The sequence below is a fragment of the Citrus clementina genome, unplaced genomic scaffold (genome assembly GCF_000493195.1).
Source record: "Citrus clementina cultivar Clemenules unplaced genomic scaffold, Citrus_clementina_v1.0 scaffold_6, whole genome shotgun sequence".
Taxonomy (NCBI): Eukaryota; Viridiplantae; Streptophyta; class Magnoliopsida; order Sapindales; family Rutaceae; genus Citrus; species Citrus x clementina.
Window position 1 is genome coordinate 17,795,984 of NW_006262139.1, and position 20,110 is coordinate 17,816,093.

At 32.7% G+C, this 20,110-nt stretch overlaps 2 protein-coding genes across 6 annotated transcripts; one reads left to right on the forward strand and one right to left on the reverse strand.

Moving 5' to 3' along the window:
* Positions 1 to 465: 465 nt before the first annotated feature.
* Positions 466 to 5,488, forward strand: LOC18039361 (acetyltransferase NSI). 2 transcript variants are annotated; one of them, XR_002904795.1, is made up of 9 exons: positions 466 to 623; positions 755 to 840; positions 1,073 to 1,133; positions 1,890 to 2,076; positions 2,286 to 2,385; positions 2,494 to 2,594; positions 3,155 to 3,248; positions 3,458 to 3,605; positions 4,417 to 5,488. XR_002904795.1 is itself a non-coding variant. In XM_006429575.2 (8 exons), exons 1-8 carry the CDS (start codon positions 466 to 468, stop codon positions 3,535 to 3,537), a joined length of 867 nt encoding a protein of 288 aa, XP_006429638.1. In that variant the 3' UTR covers positions 3,538 to 3,838. The 2 variants fall into 2 exon arrangements, 1 of the variants encoding a protein (XP_006429638.1); XM_006429575.2 differs by lacking the exon at positions 4,417 to 5,488 and having other exon boundaries at positions 3,458 to 3,838.
* A 4,069-nt stretch (positions 5,489 to 9,557) lies between these two features.
* Positions 9,558 to 19,416, reverse strand: LOC18038159. 4 transcript variants are annotated; one of them, XM_024181887.1, is made up of 16 exons: positions 19,171 to 19,414; positions 18,277 to 18,342; positions 14,667 to 17,166; positions 13,247 to 13,541; positions 12,747 to 12,959; positions 12,564 to 12,656; positions 12,327 to 12,443; positions 11,880 to 12,230; positions 11,557 to 11,724; positions 11,182 to 11,462; positions 10,915 to 11,100; positions 10,723 to 10,827; positions 10,559 to 10,631; positions 10,378 to 10,470; positions 10,215 to 10,307; positions 9,558 to 9,747 (listed from the first exon to the last, which is right to left on the reverse strand). In XM_024181887.1, the coding sequence occupies exons 3-15, from the start codon at positions 17,141 to 17,143 to the stop codon at positions 10,224 to 10,226; spliced, it is 4,536 nt and encodes a 1,511-aa protein (XP_024037655.1). In that variant the 5' UTR covers positions 17,144 to 17,166; positions 18,277 to 18,342; positions 19,171 to 19,414; the 3' UTR covers positions 9,558 to 9,747; positions 10,215 to 10,223. The 4 variants fall into 4 exon arrangements, with proteins under 4 accessions (XP_024037655.1, XP_024037657.1, XP_006429639.2 ...); XM_024181889.1 differs by having other exon boundaries at positions 14,667 to 15,898; positions 19,171 to 19,407; XM_006429576.2 differs by lacking the exon at positions 11,557 to 11,724 and having other exon boundaries at positions 19,171 to 19,416.
* Between the last annotated feature and the right edge of the window lie 694 nt (positions 19,417 to 20,110).

The window sequence follows — 20,110 nt, forward strand, 5'->3', positions numbered from 1 at the left end:
CAGATTGTTATTGATATTATATCAGACATTACAATTACAATATTTACAATCGTATTAAATAATTAGGACTACCGCCATATATTAACCCACCGAAGTACTTGTCCCAAATACTTTAAACATTCTTTAATATTCGAGGGGTGCCTACTCCACTCACATTTTGTAAGGGAGAGATTATCTCCACTTAATTAGTTGATAATTGAGGAAGAACTGAAACTAACTTCCATAATGCTCTTATGGAGGCTCAAACCCTTACACTCAACATTATAAGTGCAAGGCTCTCCCATTGGACCAAAGGCCCATTGGTGACATGACAAAAATATTTGATTGAAGCTTTTCAATTTTTTTTTTCTTTTGTTTAATTTTGTTTATAACTTAATTAAAATGAAAACTTTGATCTTCTCACTTTAAGGGTGCCACTTGGCGATATTCAAATTGAGGGGTTTATGAGAGAAATGAAAAAAAACAATGAGGACAAGAGTGAAAATACGAAAAAAGGGGCGCAAGTGGCAAGTTGATGTTTGGCACCAGCACCAGAGGACTGAAAGGGGAGAGTGCCTGCATCTTCTACTACAACCAGAAGATAAAAAAATGTTAAGCTATAATGCTGTGGCTTCTCCTTCCCGGTGAGACTGAGACCCTCTTTATCCTTTTTTCACTTCACTTTCCTTTTTACTTCTCATGAATCTCAATTTTATTTATTTATTTAGTTTTAGCTGTTTTTGGTTTGATTATGACTTTGATTCTTGTTTTGCAGATGCCCAATTGTTTCATTTGGTTGCCAGTGTCAATCATCTAATCAGTTATTGTTTTCCAGCAATCCCAATTATGGGCTTTCCAAAGGTATGCACGCTATCTCTTCTTTCTAATTTCGGGTTCAATATTTTTTTTTCCTATTCATAGATGCTTACTGAGCAGCTAATGTTGTTCAAAAATGGAAATTTTAGTCAGTTAGTTTTATTAATGTTCTTCAAAAATCGCAACTTTTGCACTTTTTTCTGAATTTGGGATACAATGATTTTGAGTTTGGACTGACTGTCTGTCTTTGTTTGTTTGATTATATTTTTTATTCCAGCAAGCAGGAAGCTAAAGGTTTCCCGATTCAAGGCTAGGTTTTGGGAATCCATCAGATCAGGGTAACGTGATATGTGTATTCTTTTTCAACTCTACATGGACACGGATGCACAAGTGCACCTGCCCTCTCGTGCATGCTAACAAATGCTCCTTCTTGTTGATATAAATGTAAACACAACTCAATGTCCAAGTTTGGAAGTTTTTTTATCTAGTTGTCAAGTTAACATCTTTCCTCCAGTTGGGCAAGAGTGTTATTGTATTTTGCAAAAAAATAAAAATAAAAAAGGGAAAAAATTATATTTCAGTGAACAAATGATATTTGTTGCTTGGTATTTTCTGGTTTAGTCAGTAAAGTACGATATTTATTCTTCGTGTAAATTCCACCACACACCCAATATGGTGCTATGGTTCAATTTGTATATTTTCTTGTCTATGCTGCTCATGTTTTACACCAATTTGTTGAATTGACAATAGCATGACATAACATAATTTACAAGAATTGAGTCTGGTGGACTTCTGAGGGAGAAGTAGAATATCCAAACACATGTTTGTGGCTGGCACGATAGAGATAATCATGTAGCTTCCAGTTCAGAGATTTAGTAAGAATGCAGGTTTCCATTTGGTTATGTAATTCCTTCATTAGTTTGACGTTTCACCCCCTCCATTGATTTGGTTTCGGGGCTACAACACTGGACTGGGGTTGTTTGGGCTTTGTTTCTCAGTCAGTTATTCTTTCTAGTTCTTTCAAATGGAACGTGAATTAACTTCGCCATCTTATCATTGTCTTCATTTCTATTGTTGTTTTATTCTTATCACAGGTTCTTGAAAAACAACTCAACACAAGTCATGGAAGCACCTCCTGATCTTGAAGAAGAGGAGGAAGAACCGATGCCTGAGGAGTTTGTTCTTATTGAAAAGACTCAACCAGATGGAGTAATTGAGCAAATAATATTCTCATCAGGTGGAGATGTTGATGTATATGAGCTTCAAACCTTATGCGATAAGGTATTTATTGGCACTAGGTATCTTTTTGCGAATGCTGCATGTATATATACAGAACCTGCAAGCCAAGCTACTTTTGATTTTACGCACACATGTGCATCAAATTGTTCCCCGTGTTTGAAGTGCTTTTTAGTTCTAAATTTGAACGTAATCTTTTGATCTACTTCTGAAATCTAGATCATTAAAATGCATAATATTACATGTTTTGATAGGTAGGCTGGCCTCGGAGGCCGCTGTCAAAACTAGCTGCAGCTTTGAAAAATAGCTACTTGGTAGCCACCTTGCATTCTATAAGGAAATCACCAGGATCTGGTACTTTTTAAGAATGATAACTATTTCTCCTCAACTATAATTGGTATATTTAGCTGTAGATGCACAATTGTATCTACCACTAAATTACTTGGTGAAGCTATTTGACAGAGGGGAATGAGCAAAGGACCTTAATCGGCATGGCTCGTGCTACATCAGATCATGCTTTCAATGCTACAATATGGGATGTCCTTGTTGATCCTAGCTACCAGGTAAATTTTTTATTACATGAACATGGACTAATACATACCTAAGTGCAACACTAGGTGGGCGGACATGCTTGTGTGGGTATCTAGGTCATCTTTTCGGGCAGAACTGTGACAACAAAAGCACATTAAGATATGATGTATGAAATATTGCATATGATGGTTATGGAGAGTTGGAGAAATGTGAACTGGATAATTAATGAGAGTACTGTAATCATGATTTTGTTCTTGAATGATATATAGCAGGTTTTTGGCCTGGGCGGGAACAAGGATCTGGCCCAATAATTTGATGGGAAACTGCAAATATGAGATAACACAGAATTGATTCTAATATAATGGCTCTTGAATCTCCTTGAAAGCATTACAAGAAATGTTTCAATTTGGGGGTGATTTGACATATAAAAATATTTTTAGATGTTCTGATAAAAAATTAAGGTTACCATGGGAGTTCAGAACTTGTGTTGTTAGAATGAGAGCACCATTTGTGTGATAAATAGATAACTTATTGCTTAAGTTTTTATGTTGACTGCAGTGTATCTTTTACTAACACTGCTCTTTCCATTCAGGGCCAAGGTCTTGGTAAAGCCCTTGTGGAAAAGGTAGTCAGGGCTTTGCTCCAAAAGGATATTGGAAATATATCACTTTTCGCTGATAGTCAAGGTATAACTACCTCTAAACAAGTTTTATTTCATGACCTTTTACTCTCATTTCAAGTATCAATGTTAGTTCACTTTTATACTTATTATATGCTGTGTTTGCTGATTACTTAGAGATTGTTGCCTTGCCAGTTACAACCCAGTAAATCAGGTGCAAAAGTAGTGTTCTGAATGTTGAAGTTTCAACTTATTTTTATTGTATTTTCATTGCAGTTGTGGATTTCTATCGGAATTTAGGTTTTGAACCTGATCCGGAGGGCATTAAGGGCATGTTTTGGCACCCAAAGTATTAATGACCACTGGCAATGACTCTTATCTGTCAGCCGGCAAGTTTGTATGGAACAGAGGCAGCAGATGATCTGTATGTAAATCTGTACTAACAATACAATTGCAAAATATATATATTGTTTCTTTTGGATAAGAAATCAATGATATGTGAGCCATCTGCCATGAGTTTACAAGTTTACAAAATCAATAGTTGTTTCTTGCTAAGTGGATTTCTATTTCTTGTACTGTTATAATGACGTCTACTGGTACTACAGCTTGTATATATTCCTATTTATTTACGGTGGAGTCATAATCCCACTTCATCTACATTATCAACTTGGATTTATGCTTGCATAAGATAGTTTTAAATTAATTGTTGCTCTGTTCAATTTTATTATTGTAAGGTTGATGGTAAATAAAATGATAGTCTCTTGTTTTTAACTTTCAAGAATGACATGTACTTGGTGAAGGTAGGTTGTCGGTTAATTTGACTAATACAAATGCTGACAGATGAAACTTTGTTTAGTATCAATGCTCGTTAAACTAGTTGAATATAACACCAAAAATAAAAAAAGTTGACTTCTTAGATTTAGTGGGGTTATTTTTAATTGTGCTTAGCAATGCATTGAAATGTGCTTTCATGATTTAAATTTCATGTACAGCCTTTCTGCACGTCATGTTAGATTTTTAGTCAGATATTTAATTTCAATGGCATCGATGGAGGAAATGGAAGTTGATCAGGGAAATATTTTGCTTTTGTCATGTTCAAAATGATGCATGATTTTATTCAAAGATTAGATGTAATGGAAATATTTTGCTTTGTCATGTTCAAAATGATGCATGATTTTATTCAAAGATTAGATGTAATAGACAGTAACATGATCTTCCTCATCGTGATTTATTAGAGTTTCAATTAAAGGGGAGCCACAATATGTCATTGAGTGTCAGCTTTTGACCAAGAGTGATGATAAATGATGCTCCATGCCGGCAAAGTGTTGTATTATGAAGACTGTCCAAGAAGTGGGCATATATTTTTTGATCTGATTTATGTCATTTGCTTGCCTCTACTGGACTCAACTGATTAGTTAATTGGTAATTGAAGTATGAAAACATTAGAATCATTCGGCCATATCGACATCAACATTTCGGTAAGTATTTTTGGAGTCACTAATGTTGCCGAACTCATTCAATTCCAATTCCAAGCACCCAATGGATAAGTTCTTCTGATTTTTTCTGAGAGGTTTCTGGGTAACTGAAATTATCACTAACATGTGTGCTGAATGACCTTTTTTCCCAGCTATGATTAAGTGAAAGATAAGAATTTGGTATTATGAAGACTTCCAACAAAACTGGAAAAAGTGCATCTGCACGCATTAAAATATGGACTTGAGGAGGAAAGAAAAATTCTTTTTTCTCTCAATGTAATAGCCAACCACCATTACTTACCGGCTAAACTTCAACGGACCTTATCAATCACTGCGTGTGTAATTACATAGCCATCACAGCCAGAATTTTAAACCACCAAACCTTTAGATCTGCTGTTCAACTCTTTCTTTACTGGCCACCATGAACTAACAGCACCTTACCCCCACTGCCGCTGCTGCCACCAGCCACCATTGTATCAGCTTCTTTTATTGTGCTTCTTGTTATGCTGTGTTGTGTTGTGTTAGTCTCGTGTTTTAGTCGTGTTTTTTGGCATGATTCTATACTGCTTTACGGTGGTTCTAGTGGTCTGCATAGATGTTGTCCTTTCAGTGTCTGGGTTAGGATCATGTCAGTGTTATGATTAGAAGGGTATGCCTATATTAAAGCTGTTGAGAGCTTTAATAGTGGTGCATCGAGAGGTTCCAATGACCTGGGGCGAGATTCTGATGACCTTGGGATAGGGTTCATTGATATTGAGACTTTTTGGTGAATCGTAGGGGTGGTTTTGTTGTAGTTTTGTGATTTTATTATTATTTGTTTGTGTTTTGTGGTTAGAATTGTGTTGTATTGTGTTATATATACCAGATAATATGAATTTTTTTTTTCTTTTGATTGGAAAGCAGTTTCTTCTATAGTAGTGAAAGTGTGTTCCTTTAGTGCTTTGTTGGATCTTAATGTGTGAAATCATTTACTCTCCTTTCATCTGGTAGAAATTTGTAGTAGTGTTTGAAGTTATGAATTATTTATAGACATTGTCGTAACTTCAACTTGAGTCTTAGGTATTGTCTTATAATTGTACTTAAACTTGATGTAATCTTATATTTACGTCTATATGACATTGTATTTTAAGCCGTTATTGGTCTTTTAATGAAACGCATACTTTTCTCTAAAAAATAATAATAATAATAAAAAAAAAAGAAAAAAAAATGAAAGAGATGTTTTAACTGACATTTGAATCTGGTCGTTTTGGTTAAAACTAAAATAAATTTAAAATGATAAACTATTGAACATCTTAAAATGAATGTTAGCTATTACATTGTTGGCGATGCTGTTGCAGCGCTTCGGTCCCTAAGTTTTAACAAAATTTACTAAGAAAATTTGTAATTTTTTCTATGTAGATTTTTGCCATTGGGCTCTGTTATACAATTTATTGAAAATCGATAGTCAGACCGTTATATTGAAATCAACTTGTCCATAGACTTGATTTGCTTTTAAAAACTTCACCAATAAATAGTTAAATTATTGTTCAATTTATGAAATTTCATTAAGTGGTACGTGAAATTCGAGTCGAACTTCGCTCACATGAATAAAAATGATTTTTGATTCTCATCGGAATATATATACACTTTTAAGAAGTCAATGGGCAAAGCTTGTATGAAATTTAACGACATGGCTCCTCATGAAATAAAAATATAAACCATAGTTGTTTCTTGCAATATTAGTACAATTCAGTGATTCAAATGTTATTAACTATATGCGATCAAAGAAGTTAAGCTTTGGCGCCACGCTCGAAGGACGAAGTCCGAGGCCAAGCTAGCATTCAGTTACCTCCAACTTGGACAGAGCCGCTTACCAAATCCTTTTACTGAGTTAAAACTTAATTAATACCCTGTCCCAATCCTCCTTCCATTCAGAGCTCTACATTATATTCCATGCAAAAAAATTGGCTTTATTAGTCATCAAGCTTCTGTAAGCTTTTCTTGTAGCAACAATCACGATGGTCTAAATGCCCAATTGGGTTAAAGAAAGAAACATTCTTGTGGTATTTTAAGCACTTTCCACTGGAGGGCCTCAAAAGGTTTCTGAATCTTCTTTCGGGTTTGTGCTGAATTTGCGTTACATAGATGGCACGGCGGGGAGTTTATCTCATTAGGATAACTCCAGTCGCCTCATAGTCTTGTTGCTTTTTCCTAGTTGTTTCTGGACAGAATCGTACTCACCCAGTAGAAGGTTGATTTCACTTTCATTTTGTACTTGAAAATACATACACCGCAAGCTAAAATTTTCCTGTCGAATCTTTCTTATTAAATTCTCGATCATCTTGTAAAGTTGTTTGTTATGCGTCACTGTTGATGCTTTGAAGTCAATCCACTGCAAACTTAAAAGATATCGGGAAAACTATCAATAATTGTAAAAAGACCGATCCATGTAAATCAAATTGGACCGTGGAAATCTGCACCCTTGGATCCAAATGATGGCTATTACCATGTCCAAGAATTGTAAGTTCATCAGATATTTTTAGTAGTCTTGACTTAATTAGCACATGAAGTTGCTATGTGAGTTTATAGTAAATCACAAACAGGTTGCTGAGATATGAGAGAAGTTTTACTGTTATATTTTGAATGTTTTGAAATGAACTAAGATTGGTTTGTGCATTTTATCAAAAGTGATTTGTTTTGGCTTATATATTTTTAGGTTTCTATACGATTAACGCGGTTGCTAAATATGGAACTTTCGGGAAAGTTATCTCCTGAACTTGGGAAACTATCTCTTATGGCTATACTGTGAGTCCGTCATGTAAAAAACAAATTGCTATGCATTGAATCTTCAACCATTCCAATCTATCATTTACTTTTTTCTCCTTGGTGTATTCTTTTGCCAGGGACTTCATGTGGAGCAATATAAATGGTAACGTACCGAAGGACGTAGGAATCTGCTTCGTTTAAATCTCCGGTAAGTTAGAATGTCAAGGTTTCGACTTGGTATCATATTGCTTCAAGTGCTTAACACACAATGAATCTTCTCTTGCAGGCTATTGAGTGGAGACCAGTTATCAGAGTCTTTACCTGACGAGCTTGGTAATTGCTCTAACTTAGAAATACTAAACCTGGACGATAATAATAATATATGAGGACCACTGCCCAAAACATGTGCAAAATTGACCAAAGCCATGCACTTGCTAGTTAGTCAAATGTTTTGAAATTAACCAGTACTTTGATGCTATTCTTGGAGCTTGTGTTCATAGATTTTGTTAAGTGCAGTCTTATGAACAACAATTCAATCAGTGGTCAAGTACCAACCGAGCTTTCAGAATTACCTAAACTTCTACATTTTCGAGTTCAATAAAAATTTACTTGTATTTTTTTTTTTTTGGAAATCCATATAAAATGAGTTCAAATCTTATGAAGTAAAATTTATTCAATAAGCCCTTCTAATTTACAGAAAAATAAGATTCTTCTTGTTAATCGTTTTTAAAGTATATATTTTATTAAGAGATATCTATGCTGTCTAGAAACTATCTAGTGTGATTATTGTATCATGGATTAACTAACAATAAACATAACTTAAAACACATCCTAAATCATGCCTAAAGGTATGTAATATTCTAAATCGTAATAGAATACACTATAGGAAAACTAGTTGGGCATATGATGAGTAAGACTTATCAACCATTAAGACTCTCTCCTAAGCAAGAGTCTAAATACTAGGGTACGAGCAAAGAGTAATGAGCAGTTGAGAGAATAGAAAAATGCCACTGTAAATTTAGAGTTATGGAAGAGGGAACAAAAAGTATGAATTTATAGGGAACCATAGGAAACCCTATTAACTTTGGAAAGAATAGATATTTTCCATAATTATCCTATGAATTTTAATTAGGGATATAAGAGAAGAAAGTTTCTACATTAAACCATTCTTCTCCTCTCATAATTCTTTTTTCTTTTAACAAAAAATTCGGGTATTACAATTATAGCCTTTTTTTTATGCCTTCATCAATTTCTTTGATATTCTCCCATATTTTGCAAATCAGACTATTGTGCATCATTTTAGGAAATTTGAATGAGATTAAGGCAGTAGCATACGATTAATTACAGAAGTTGATGAATCCTTCGAGCGTTTGCAAGCATTGATTTTCCGTTACTTCTGTCATTTTGATGGTGACTATCTTTCATTGGAAATGCTCCAAGTCTTTACTTTCACATCTAAGTCCATGCAGCAAATGTAGTTGACTAATCAGTTGGAAATGTACAATTGGTTCTTTTATGTTAATTTTTTTCATTTTTGATTGGAAACATCCACTACTACAAAACTGATCATTTCTGATAGAATTATTCTATCACAAATAATGTTACTGACATAATTATTTTTTGTCACAAAAGCCACAGTAAGAATGTTGTGACAGAATATTTATTGTTTTGTGACAGAAAATAACTGTCAAGAAACAATGTTAAAAATATACTTTCACACATGGCAACGTATATGCACAGTATTTTGTTGATGTGGCATCTTATTTGGCAATTGAGTTGGCATATATGGCCCCACAATTGGCTGACATGTTAATTATAATTTTTTTTAATATAATTGATGTGGAATCTGACATATTTGTACATGTGGAATAATTTGCAAACGTGGCATATGATGTGGCTACTAACATTATGGTAACGTGGCAATCATTTCTGTCACAAGTGGATGATAGATTTTTGTCACGGTGGAAATATATTCTATCACATGTGCATGCATGATAGATATTTTTCAATTTCAATTATCCTTTTTTTACTATTCCTAAATAATAAAATTCTAAAATAAATCCATTACAATTAAAAAAAATACAAATTGGTTCAGTAAATCACATAATAAATTTTTATAAAGTATAATCCAACATACATATATTTATATCTAGTATTCCAAAATATAAAGTAGAAGATAAATTCAATCCAGGTAATAAACATATACATTGATCAGTTAACTAAGAGATAACTACCAAAAATATACAGCTTAAAATATCGAAATTGACCCCAAAAAGAAACATCAATGTATGTTAATCGCCTGATCACCAGTAGCATATATAAGCAATGAACAACAGCAACAAGCTCCTGCATACATAGAAATAAAAGAAAATGCATCAATGTAATGAAATTTTGAAATGCTGCTTAGTTACAAATACATAAATGTACATTAATCTTCAAATGGACCAAATTTTATTCACAGTATGCTTACAAATTGTCCCCCCCCCCCCCCACCCCCCCCAAAAAAAAACAACACCAAAACAAACAAAAAAAAACAAGCATTAGCCAACAAAAATATGTAAACAGAAACCTAAAAAAGCCTAAGCACTTAGAATGCTTACAAATATTAAAAAACATTAGTTAACAACAAAGTCAAACTATTCTATTGCCTATAAACTATAATATTCTAATTAATACAAATATACTTAAAGAAAAATGGAAATGAGGGAATAATTACTTATGAAAACTAAAGTGAATATCTGATACCTAATACTCTCTTTTGTATATTCGTAGTATGAAAAAGCCAACTTTCAACGGATATTTATATCACATACCTGACATAATCACAACTTTTCCAAGACAAAGGATGCCCACTCCTTACGGATTTCATCAATCTCTTCTTCATTATAAGTTTTCTTTCCAAAGAACTATAAACAAATTCAAATAAATTAGCTATTATATAAATATAGTACTACATCATAAAAAATGCATACTTACATCTTCTTTTAGAACACTGTTATCAGCAATGATATCTTGCATATAGGACATGACATAAAACCCGCATTCGACATTGCCGGGTTGTCTCGGTGCCTAAAAAATTATTCAATTAACTGTATGTTAAGAATATTTATCATTTGAACTCAAATGTGCATGATAATTAATAATTAATTACTTTTACCTTCACTGTAGCCCAATTAACTTTAACTTTATTACTTGAAGCTGATTCTTTAACATTAAGTCTTGCCATGGCACTGCAGAATGTATGATTATCCATGGTAGAAATTGTCAAAACATACCTTTAATGTCATAAACATATGTGGAAACATATAAAATTTCACTTACTTATTCAAAAGAAGCCTTAGATCCATATGCATTGGTTGTCGCATTGGATCCAAATAGTATATTGTATTAGAATCCATGTCAATAACAATAAGGACCCAATGAAATCTACAACAAATCAAACTTTAATTTTAGTAAAGGATTTTCTTAAAAAAGTAATGTGATTAAATAAAATAATAAGGCTCAAGTACTTACTTAGGATTATAAGGCATGAAGCATAACTGTCCAGATTGAATTCCTTCCAATTGGGATACAATGATTTTCGTTCTATCAATTCGAGATTTATTGGTATTTGCTCGACCAGAAAGCGAGACAGCAGCTGGATTTATGAATTTATACTTCATCGTCATCCCAATCTTCTTTAGTTCCTCATATAACTTCCTGTACAAACGAAAATTTAATAAGTTATACAATAATTAATAATTAAAACATAAGCTCGCAAGAAATCTCAATCTTCTTTACATTGTCCATATCATGAGACAATTCACTGTCAACTCCTCGAAGTATGCCAACACACTACAATCCTCTATCGTTATGTATGTGTTGATATCACATTGTCCATAAATCAAATCCTCAAAATATACTTTCTTTCCTTGAAACCTAAGAAGCTCTTGTGCCATGGTAAGAAACCGTTCAATTTCTTCGCATCTTTTCATTTTCAGAATTCTAGAATGCTCTTCTGCCTGAGAAAGAATGTGTTCAATATCTTCACTAATCTTCATCCGTATAATGGTTTCATCACCCTAAGTCAAGAAATGTAAATTTATGTTAATTTTCATTCATAAATTAAAAGAAAAATGGCTAGCTAATTTAAATTATCTAACGTATTCTAATTACATGGCATAAGATTTTATAATCTGGGGAGGCTTCTTCAATGCCAACAGGCGGCATGGCTTTATGACTGTCACTTTCTTCTTCCACATTGATCGCTCTTTTTTTGCTTTCCTCATTTTCAATGACATTGTAAGCTCTTTTTTTAAGCTGTTTTTCATTCAAATCATCTTCCTATCTCATAAAATTAAAAAATGATCAGCATAAAACAAATTATCTATATAATAAACCATGAAGAAATTCAAAATTGGTTTAACTTACATCTAAAAACACTCAGAACATCAAGCATAAAATAGAATAAGTGAAGGAGTAACATATCATATACTTACATCATCATTATCTGAGGAGACAGCATCTATATCTAATTGCTGGCCAACCTTCTTACCACTAATCTTCATATTAGAACTCACACCTTCAGAATCCTTGCCACTTACATTCAAATGTGCAGAAATATGTTTTAGTTGACTGTTAATTTCACATAATGTCTCTTGAAAAATGTTTCCTTCTGCATTTATTGAACAATTAGTTTTCACAGTATCAAAGTACATTGAAGCAGTAATAAACTTCCCTAAGCCTTGCATATGGCCAGTAACAGGAGGTTTGCCTAATGCTTTAGCAAGAATATCATCCCTTCCCTCAACTTTCATTACTCCTTTCTTTACTTCCCTAGCCAAATTATCCTAAAACCGAAACCAAATATTAATGAATCCAACATAATTTCCAAATTTTCCCTCAAAAAATAGTATAAATTCATGAACAACATCAATAATTCTTACAATCTTATTAACAATGGGTAATGCTTCAGATTTAAACTCTCCAGACTTGCTTTTGCGTCCCTCTTTCCATAAAATGCTTCTATCAATTTGTAATTCAGATAGGCCTGTCTCTTTCATCTATTTAGAAAAGTATCAAGAATTAATTACATGAAATAAAAAGAAGGTTAATAATTAATTTAATTATTAATTGAAACTTCACAATTGAGACAATTAATTTTGAAATAAGTTATCACTTACAATTTTCTTAACTACCCTCTTATAACCACCAGAACCCAAGCTATGATTATACTGGTTCTGCTTTCGAGCATCTTGTGCTCTTCTCCGTTGCTCCTATACATTGAAATGATTGTAAAACATAGACATTACATATAGACTATAGCAAAGATACAATGATAAGAGTGGCATAACCTGTATCAATACCTCAAAATTATGTGATAGTTTTTGATCCACAAACTCTTTCCAATGATGATCTTTGATATACTGATAGTTCAATGGCGGTTTCTGTAATTCTCTACGATTATGCTTGTTCGGGACAATATAAGTGACATACAAGTTGTGACGAAACTGTCTATGTGCTGTTCCCATTTGCATGATAACTTGTTTTTTGGAGCATACATCCACTTTAAATAGTTTCTACAATTAAACATGCTGAAAAAATGAATAACTGAAAACAACATGTGAAACTCTTTATATTTTTAAATGATAGGAATAAAATTGTAAATAATCAAACCATAAGTTGTTATCATTTTCAAAAAGCATTGTATCAACCAAAATCAATATCACAATCTGAAAATTCATGCTTCATATAGAACTATACAGAGGTTTACACACATCAAGTAAACTATTATCCTTTTATTGACCTAAAGAATTAACTACAAAACTGATTCTCCTTTAAGTTTTTTAAATACTTGAAACATTACCTGGATGTATTTCCATAACTCTTCTTTGTAAATTTGAGGAACTTTACGCCAATCATTGTACACGATAGGTATCACTTGACGTGCCAACATACCAATAGTTTGGTCCATGTCAATGGCCTCAGCTCCACAAGGAATTCCTCTTTCATTATATTCAACCACGATCTGACCACTATTTGATTGTCTTTTAAATACACTAGCTTTTTTAGTGATTCCTCTTGAAGGTCGACCATTAAGATCCAATGGATCACTATCATTATTTTCACCACCATAAGCATTGTTTTCTGATTCACACATTCTGTTAGAAAAGAAACATAAAAATCATTAGTATTGGTCAAGCTTAACAGAAAATTTTAACTACAAAATAAAAAATAAACATTAATCATAGATAATGAATGTATTAACAACCACTGAAAAAATTTAATAAAAATAAAACTAACAATATTAATTACTGCTAAAAAAACACTTACTATAATGTGAATTTAATATGCCATATTCTGTTGATTGTTAATTATCAACTCTAACACTTGGCCAGCCTGGACGATGATAGATTTTAACATCATCATCTTCCTTATCAAACGAATTAACTGTTGGTGCTTCATTTAAAAAGGGAGGATGTTCAATGATGTTGTCTCCCTCAACTTTATTTGCCATAGATTCATTGACCTTTTGGGCCATAGCACACACAACTGAAAGACGTTCATCACGTTGATCAGGAACATAAAATACTTGTTTTGCTTGAGAAGCTAAGATAAACAAATCATTTTTGTGACCTATCCGATCAAGTTCAACAGAGGTGAAACCAAGATCATCAACATGAACACCGTTGCCACTGTCAACCCAATCAACCATAAACACCAACACCTTGAACATAGTATAATCAATATCCCATATCTCATTGATAACCCCATAATATGTCATGTCACTAACTACAGGATTTTTGTCTTTAGCACTTGCAATTTGCATTGTGTTTGCCACAATAGTTACACCACTATTTTGAGTCACTCGATTCGTATCTCGATCTCGTGCTAGAAAATAAAACCCATTTATGAGATACCCTGGATATTTAATCACATTTGGGCGAGGTCCTTGTGATAACCACCACAATGAATTTGAAACTAATTCATCATTTAATTGTGCGTTTGACACCTACATGTATTAGATTTATTAGTATTGTATTACTAAAAGGGTAAAGATTTTCCTTATTTAAAAGAACTTGGACAGCAACAAACCTTCTCATCCAACCAGTAAGTAAAGGTGCGATGGTGCTGGTCTTGTAACCATTTTGTATTTTTTGATTTACGAGGATATTGTTTCTTTAACCACCTCATGTGTTCACTAAAAAAAAGTAACATGGACATGAATCTTTATAAATTATAAGTTTTAAATGACAAAGCATATCAAAAAGTTAAAAGATTCTTACTCAATATAAGGTTGAACCTCTGCTGTGTTTTGTAACACATAACGATGTGCTTGCTCCAACAGTTCATGACGAACTTCTACCATTACTCCACTTGTTAAAGGCTTTTCAATTAATATCATGTCTTTTTGTCCAGGGGGATTTCCAATTGCATTTAAAACTGATAGGAAATCAGCACAAAATTCCATTGCTTCTTCAACCATGTAACACTGAGCTATGCATCCTTCAGGACGGTTGCGATTACGGACATAACCTTTCAAAGGTTTCATTTCCCTTTCAAATGGGTACATCCACCTAAGACACACCGGACCACAAAGCCTAACTTCTTCTACTAGGTGAACAGTCAAATGAATCATGATGTCGAAAAAGCAAGGCATAAAGGTTTTTTCCAACACACACAGAGTTTCAACGATGTCAAGTTGTAATTGATCAAGCTTATTTGGGTCAACGACATTAGTGCACAAAGAATTGAAGAAAAAGCAAAGTCTTATGATGGCACATCTAACATGTTCTGGTAAAATTGACCTTATTGCTAAGGGTAAGATTTGTTGCATTAGGACATGACAATCATGAGATTTTAATCCATGAAGCTTCAAATCTGACATAGATACAAGATTTTTCAAGTTTGAACAATATCCTTCAGCGACTTTGATATCTACTAAGGTTTGACAAAACTTCATTTTCTCCTCTCTGCTTAATGTGAAACAAGCTGGTGGTAAAACTGTACTACTTCCCTCATTTTTTGGAGTTAACTCAGGCCTAATCTTTAACTCTACAAGATCTAATCTTGCTTTAAGACCATCTTTAGTCTTACCCGGAATATTTAATAGAGTGCCATAAATGCTCTCACATACATTTTTTTCAATATGCATCACATCTAATTGATGTCGAACAAGTAAATGTTTCCAATACACAAGCTCAAAAAAAATTGATTTCTTTTTATAACACACCTTCACATCACCTTTTACACTACTTACCCCCTTTTTTCGTTTCATTTTTTTCTTGTTCTTCCCATATGTGCAGTTAATGCCATCAACCATCTTTAAAATTTGCTCACCAGTCAATGGTTTAGGAGGGAACTCAGTCTCTACCTTATTGTTAAATACTCTTGTTTTGTCTCTAAAAGAATGACCACGTGGAAGAAATCGTCGGTGGCCCATATATACCATTTTATTACTATGCGACAGCCACTGTGCAGCAGTTCCTTCCTTGCAAATTGGACAAGCATAGTATCCCTTTGTAACACAACCAGATAAATTACCATATGCAGGGAAGTCGCTTATAGTCCACATTAACATGGCACGTAAAATGAAAGACTCTTGCTTACTCGCATCATAGGCTTCAATGCCCACATCCCATAAAATTTTCAAATCATCAATCAATGGTGCTAAGTAAACATCAATATCATTTCCGGGTTGTCGCGGCCCAGAGATCAACAAAGACAACATCAAGAACTTTCTTTTCATGCACAACCAAGGTGGAAGGTTATAATTAACAAGTATAACTGGCCAGCAACTATACTGGCTACTGAGGGTACCAAAAGGATTGATCCCATCAGAACAAAGAGCAAACCTAACATTTCTAATCTCAGAGGCAAAATCAGGCCATAATTTGTCAACTAATTTCCATGAAGGAGAGTCAGCAGGATGACGAAGCATACCATCATTTTCTCTACCATGTGCATGCCAAGTTAAGTCTTTTGCAGTTTCAGGAGATTGAAACAAGCGTCTCAACCTAGGAACGATAGGAAAATACCACAGGACTTTTGCAGGAACCTTCAGTTTTTTTTTATCTATGTGCTTACTTTGATTCTTCCATCTTGATTGCCCACAAGAAGGGCATTCAACAAGATTCTCGTAGTTCTTTCGATAGAGAATACAATCATTAGGACATGCATGTATTTTCTCATACTGCACACCCAATACACTCATTGTTTTTTTAGCCTCATAAATTGATAAAGGTAATAGATTATCTTCTGGAAAAATATCTTGAAGACAAATGAGCAATTCTGAAAAACTTTTATCTGACCACCCATATCTCCCTTTTACATTGTATAATTTCAACAAACCAGATAACTTTGTATATTTACTACAACCAGGATATAAAGGCTTCTCAGCATCTTCTAATAAATCCCTCAATGACTCAACATCATTATCACAATATCTAAATGCATCATGCACCATTTCAACAGTGGCAGCAAAGTCATTGTTGGTATTTTGGTCATTATAGTGGTCTTCGCATGAGAATGTTGTCTTCTCTCCATGCCAAGACCAATCTTTGTAACTTCCATCAATACCATTCACAAATAGATGATCTACTACCTCTCGAGGTGTTCGATATATCATGTTCACACATTTTTCACATGGACACCTTATAAAGTTAGGGTTATCAGAATTTTTAATGGCATACTTAATAAAGCTGGCAACCCCTTTTTCATAAGCAATGGACTGCCTATTGGATGACATCCATGATTTATCCATTGTATGAAGTAGAAAATATCTCCCTGAAAAGACATGATATATTTAATTATTTAATTAATTTAATGAGTATTAATTATATAATAGGAGTAGAAAGATAAAAAAAAATTTAAGTAATAGTAATAATAGTGGGTGCCATTTATTTGGAATGTAAACTTTCTTATATTAAAAACAAGAGATCTAAGGCTTGACTCACATAGGTGGGAAGAAATTAATTGGATTGCCATTATGTTAAATAAAATAAAAGATAATAGTATTATTAAGTAGTACTTCCTTACTATTCCTATATTAGTCATTAATCATTATTTTTCCGAATAAATCATGAAACAACAATTTGGATATTTGAATATAAGAAATAATTGTTTAAAAACATAGTTTATGTAATAGGTGCTTGTAGCTTTTACCAATAAAACATATTCTTTTATGAATTAGCTCTGTCACTTTAATATTTTGATACTTTGGACCAATTTTTACTATATTCTCTTTTGATTTTGAACATATTTTTTATATGAACAATTTTTATGACACTGTTTTCCTTATCTTTTACTACTTTTACTATTAATTTCAGTCAAAAAAACTTTTGCTCTGTACTTGTGTACATTTTATTTTTCCAACTTTTTTTAAGGAATGAAGAAGGTGGCTATAATTTGTCATGCAAAGTGTTAAGAATAAGGATGTTAATTAGTTGTACATCTTTAATAGTTACTTGATTTTCTAATAAATCCAAAACATATGAACTATCAACTACAAAGTATGAATTATTACTTGAAACCATCTGCAAAAGCTCTACTTTTTACTAACAGCACATAAATAAATTATTCATCATTGTTGTATTAGTAAAGGTGTCATCTAGCACATGCTATATTCCAAACACAAAGACAAAACTATAATTAACATACTTTGCACTAAAAGCACATAAATAAATTATTCATCAGTGTTGTATTAGTAAAGGGGTCATGTAGCACATGCTATATTCCAAACACAAAGGCAAAATTATAATTAACACATAAACATATAATATTATTAAAAATCAACATTAAATAATCCAAATAAAAGGAAATAACTCAATGCAAGAGAAAATTTTCTAAATCAAATCAACTCAATTCACACAAAATAACTTATAATGAAGAAATTACCTTTTTGAAAACTAGAAGCACCGTAAAACTCCACAACTCTACAAAGCAGCAGTAACCAAGACAAGCCTGAAGCCAAGAACAAAATCTCATAATATGAAACAAAACAAATATTTAACTCCAGAGAGCTTAAATTTAATTGTCATTGCAAGGGAATTTTAGAAAATACAAAAAGCTATATGTGCCAAGATCAAAAAAAGTAAATTACCTTAAAATGTAGCAAACAAACTTTAGAAAATAATTCCTCTCATTTTATTTACTCTACTACTACTACCGTCATCTGTAATGAATCATCATTTCTTTTAATTTATGCATCTATTGAATTCTCATTTTTCTTGTAATTGCAATACAAATAAATTAGAATATCAAATAATATTTTTTTCTAAGTGTACTTTCTTATGGTTGTGAAAGAAAAAGGGACCACAATTTCATTAGCCAACAAAAAGTCGAACACAAAGATTGGAACCACATCAGTTATGAAATAAGCCAAAAAAGAAAACTAACACTTGTATTCTGAAATAAAAAACCCAATTCAATATAAGTGGAGCTTCAAGGGACCACTATCATTATACAAAACTACTGAAATTTTACCATAGTTTATAAATACAAAAGCACAAATCTGTAGTCTTTTGTCTATTAAAAACCTCAAAATGTGCAAATTTTCAAATACCCAAGAATCAAAAGGGACCACACTCTCATTTTTAATTCAATGTGTTCCCCACAAATGTTTCCCTTAGCAACGAAGCCAAACAATTTTGCATAAAGAGACAAAAAGCTTTGAAAACCCTAGGTCCCAAAATCATTGGCACCACTAAATTTAGGCATAATCAGCACAAACGTGAAAAAAAAAAAAGCGAGAGAGATAGAGCGAGAACTAAAAAGTGATTCTGCTTTTACCTAAAATTGTAGGATAAACTTTAAAAGCTGCAGTAGGTCACGCCAATCATCCTTCGAACCATGAATTTTCTTTAACCAAAATAGAAGCTTTCGAAACCGGTCCCAAATTCCGTCTTTAAGTGCAGAGAATTGATTTTGTTTCTGCAAATACTAGAATTCCGAATTGGAGCATGAAGTATATTCTTTTTTTTTTTTTACTGAGAGTGAAGGTTGCCGAGTATAGAGAATGAGAGGAGAAAAAATTTTCTAAGTCAAAATAGTTACAGCCTTTCCCTTGTTATTTAGTAAAACGACGTAGTTTACTCTATATAAAACTACACAGTTTTAATTCAGGAGAATCTTTTAATAATAATTTGTGAAAAAGGCTAAAGAAATACGCGCCTAAAATTTAGGCGCCATTATATATCACAAAAAAAAATTTTAATAGAATATTAATTTTTTATTTGCATACGTGGCAAAATAAGTTCTATATAGTTAATTTATTTGACAGAATTTTGTCAAGTCTTACTAAAAATTTAAAAATTGATGTTCTTATTTAGTGCTGATGTGGAATAAAATATAAAAAAATAAATAAATTCATTTTTTATTCATGTCGACGTGGCATGAAGATTTAATTCCATGACAAAAATTATGTCAGGAAGCACTTTGATTATCATTCTGTGATAGAGTTCTGTCACTAATTTTTGTTAAAATAATCAAAATTTTCAAACCTCAAGCTTGTGCCTGGTTCTATCTGTCAAAAAATCTAATCCACATATATCTGTCACAAGACTTTGTCAATTCCAAACTTCTAATAACAAAATTCTGTCACAAAAACCTCATTTTGTAGTAGTGATCATATTTCCTTGTGAAATGTCCGTGAATGCTTCTTGCAAAGAAATGTTTTTGATGAAGTCTAATCACTGGATGTATAGGCTTTTGTCAAAGTCATGCCAAACCA

Excerpts from the sequence above, each read along its gene's own strand:
- LOC18039361 (XM_006429575.2), top strand. The coding sequence starts at position 466 with ATGAGGACAAGAGTGAAAATACGAAAAAAGGGGCGCAAGTGGCAAGTT. Across the intron at positions 624-754 it reads GCTGTGGCTTCTCCTTCCCG|ATGCCCAATTGTTTCATTTG; the intron begins GTGAGACTGAGA and ends CTTGTTTTGCAG. Across the intron at positions 2,595-3,154 it reads TTGTTGATCCTAGCTACCAG|GGCCAAGGTCTTGGTAAAGC; the intron begins GTAAATTTTTTA and ends CTTTCCATTCAG.
- LOC18038159 (XM_024181887.1), bottom strand. The coding sequence starts at position 17,143 with ATGGATAAATCATGGATGTCATCCAATAGGCAGTCCATTGCTTATGAA. Across the intron at positions 12,444-12,563 it reads AGAGGGTAGTTAAGAAAATT|ATGAAAGAGACAGGCCTATC; the intron begins GTAAGTGATAAC and ends TTTTCTAAATAG. Across the intron at positions 11,101-11,181 it reads TGTCTCATGATATGGACAAT|GAAGTTATATGAGGAACTAA; the intron begins GTAAAGAAGATT and ends TCGTTTGTACAG.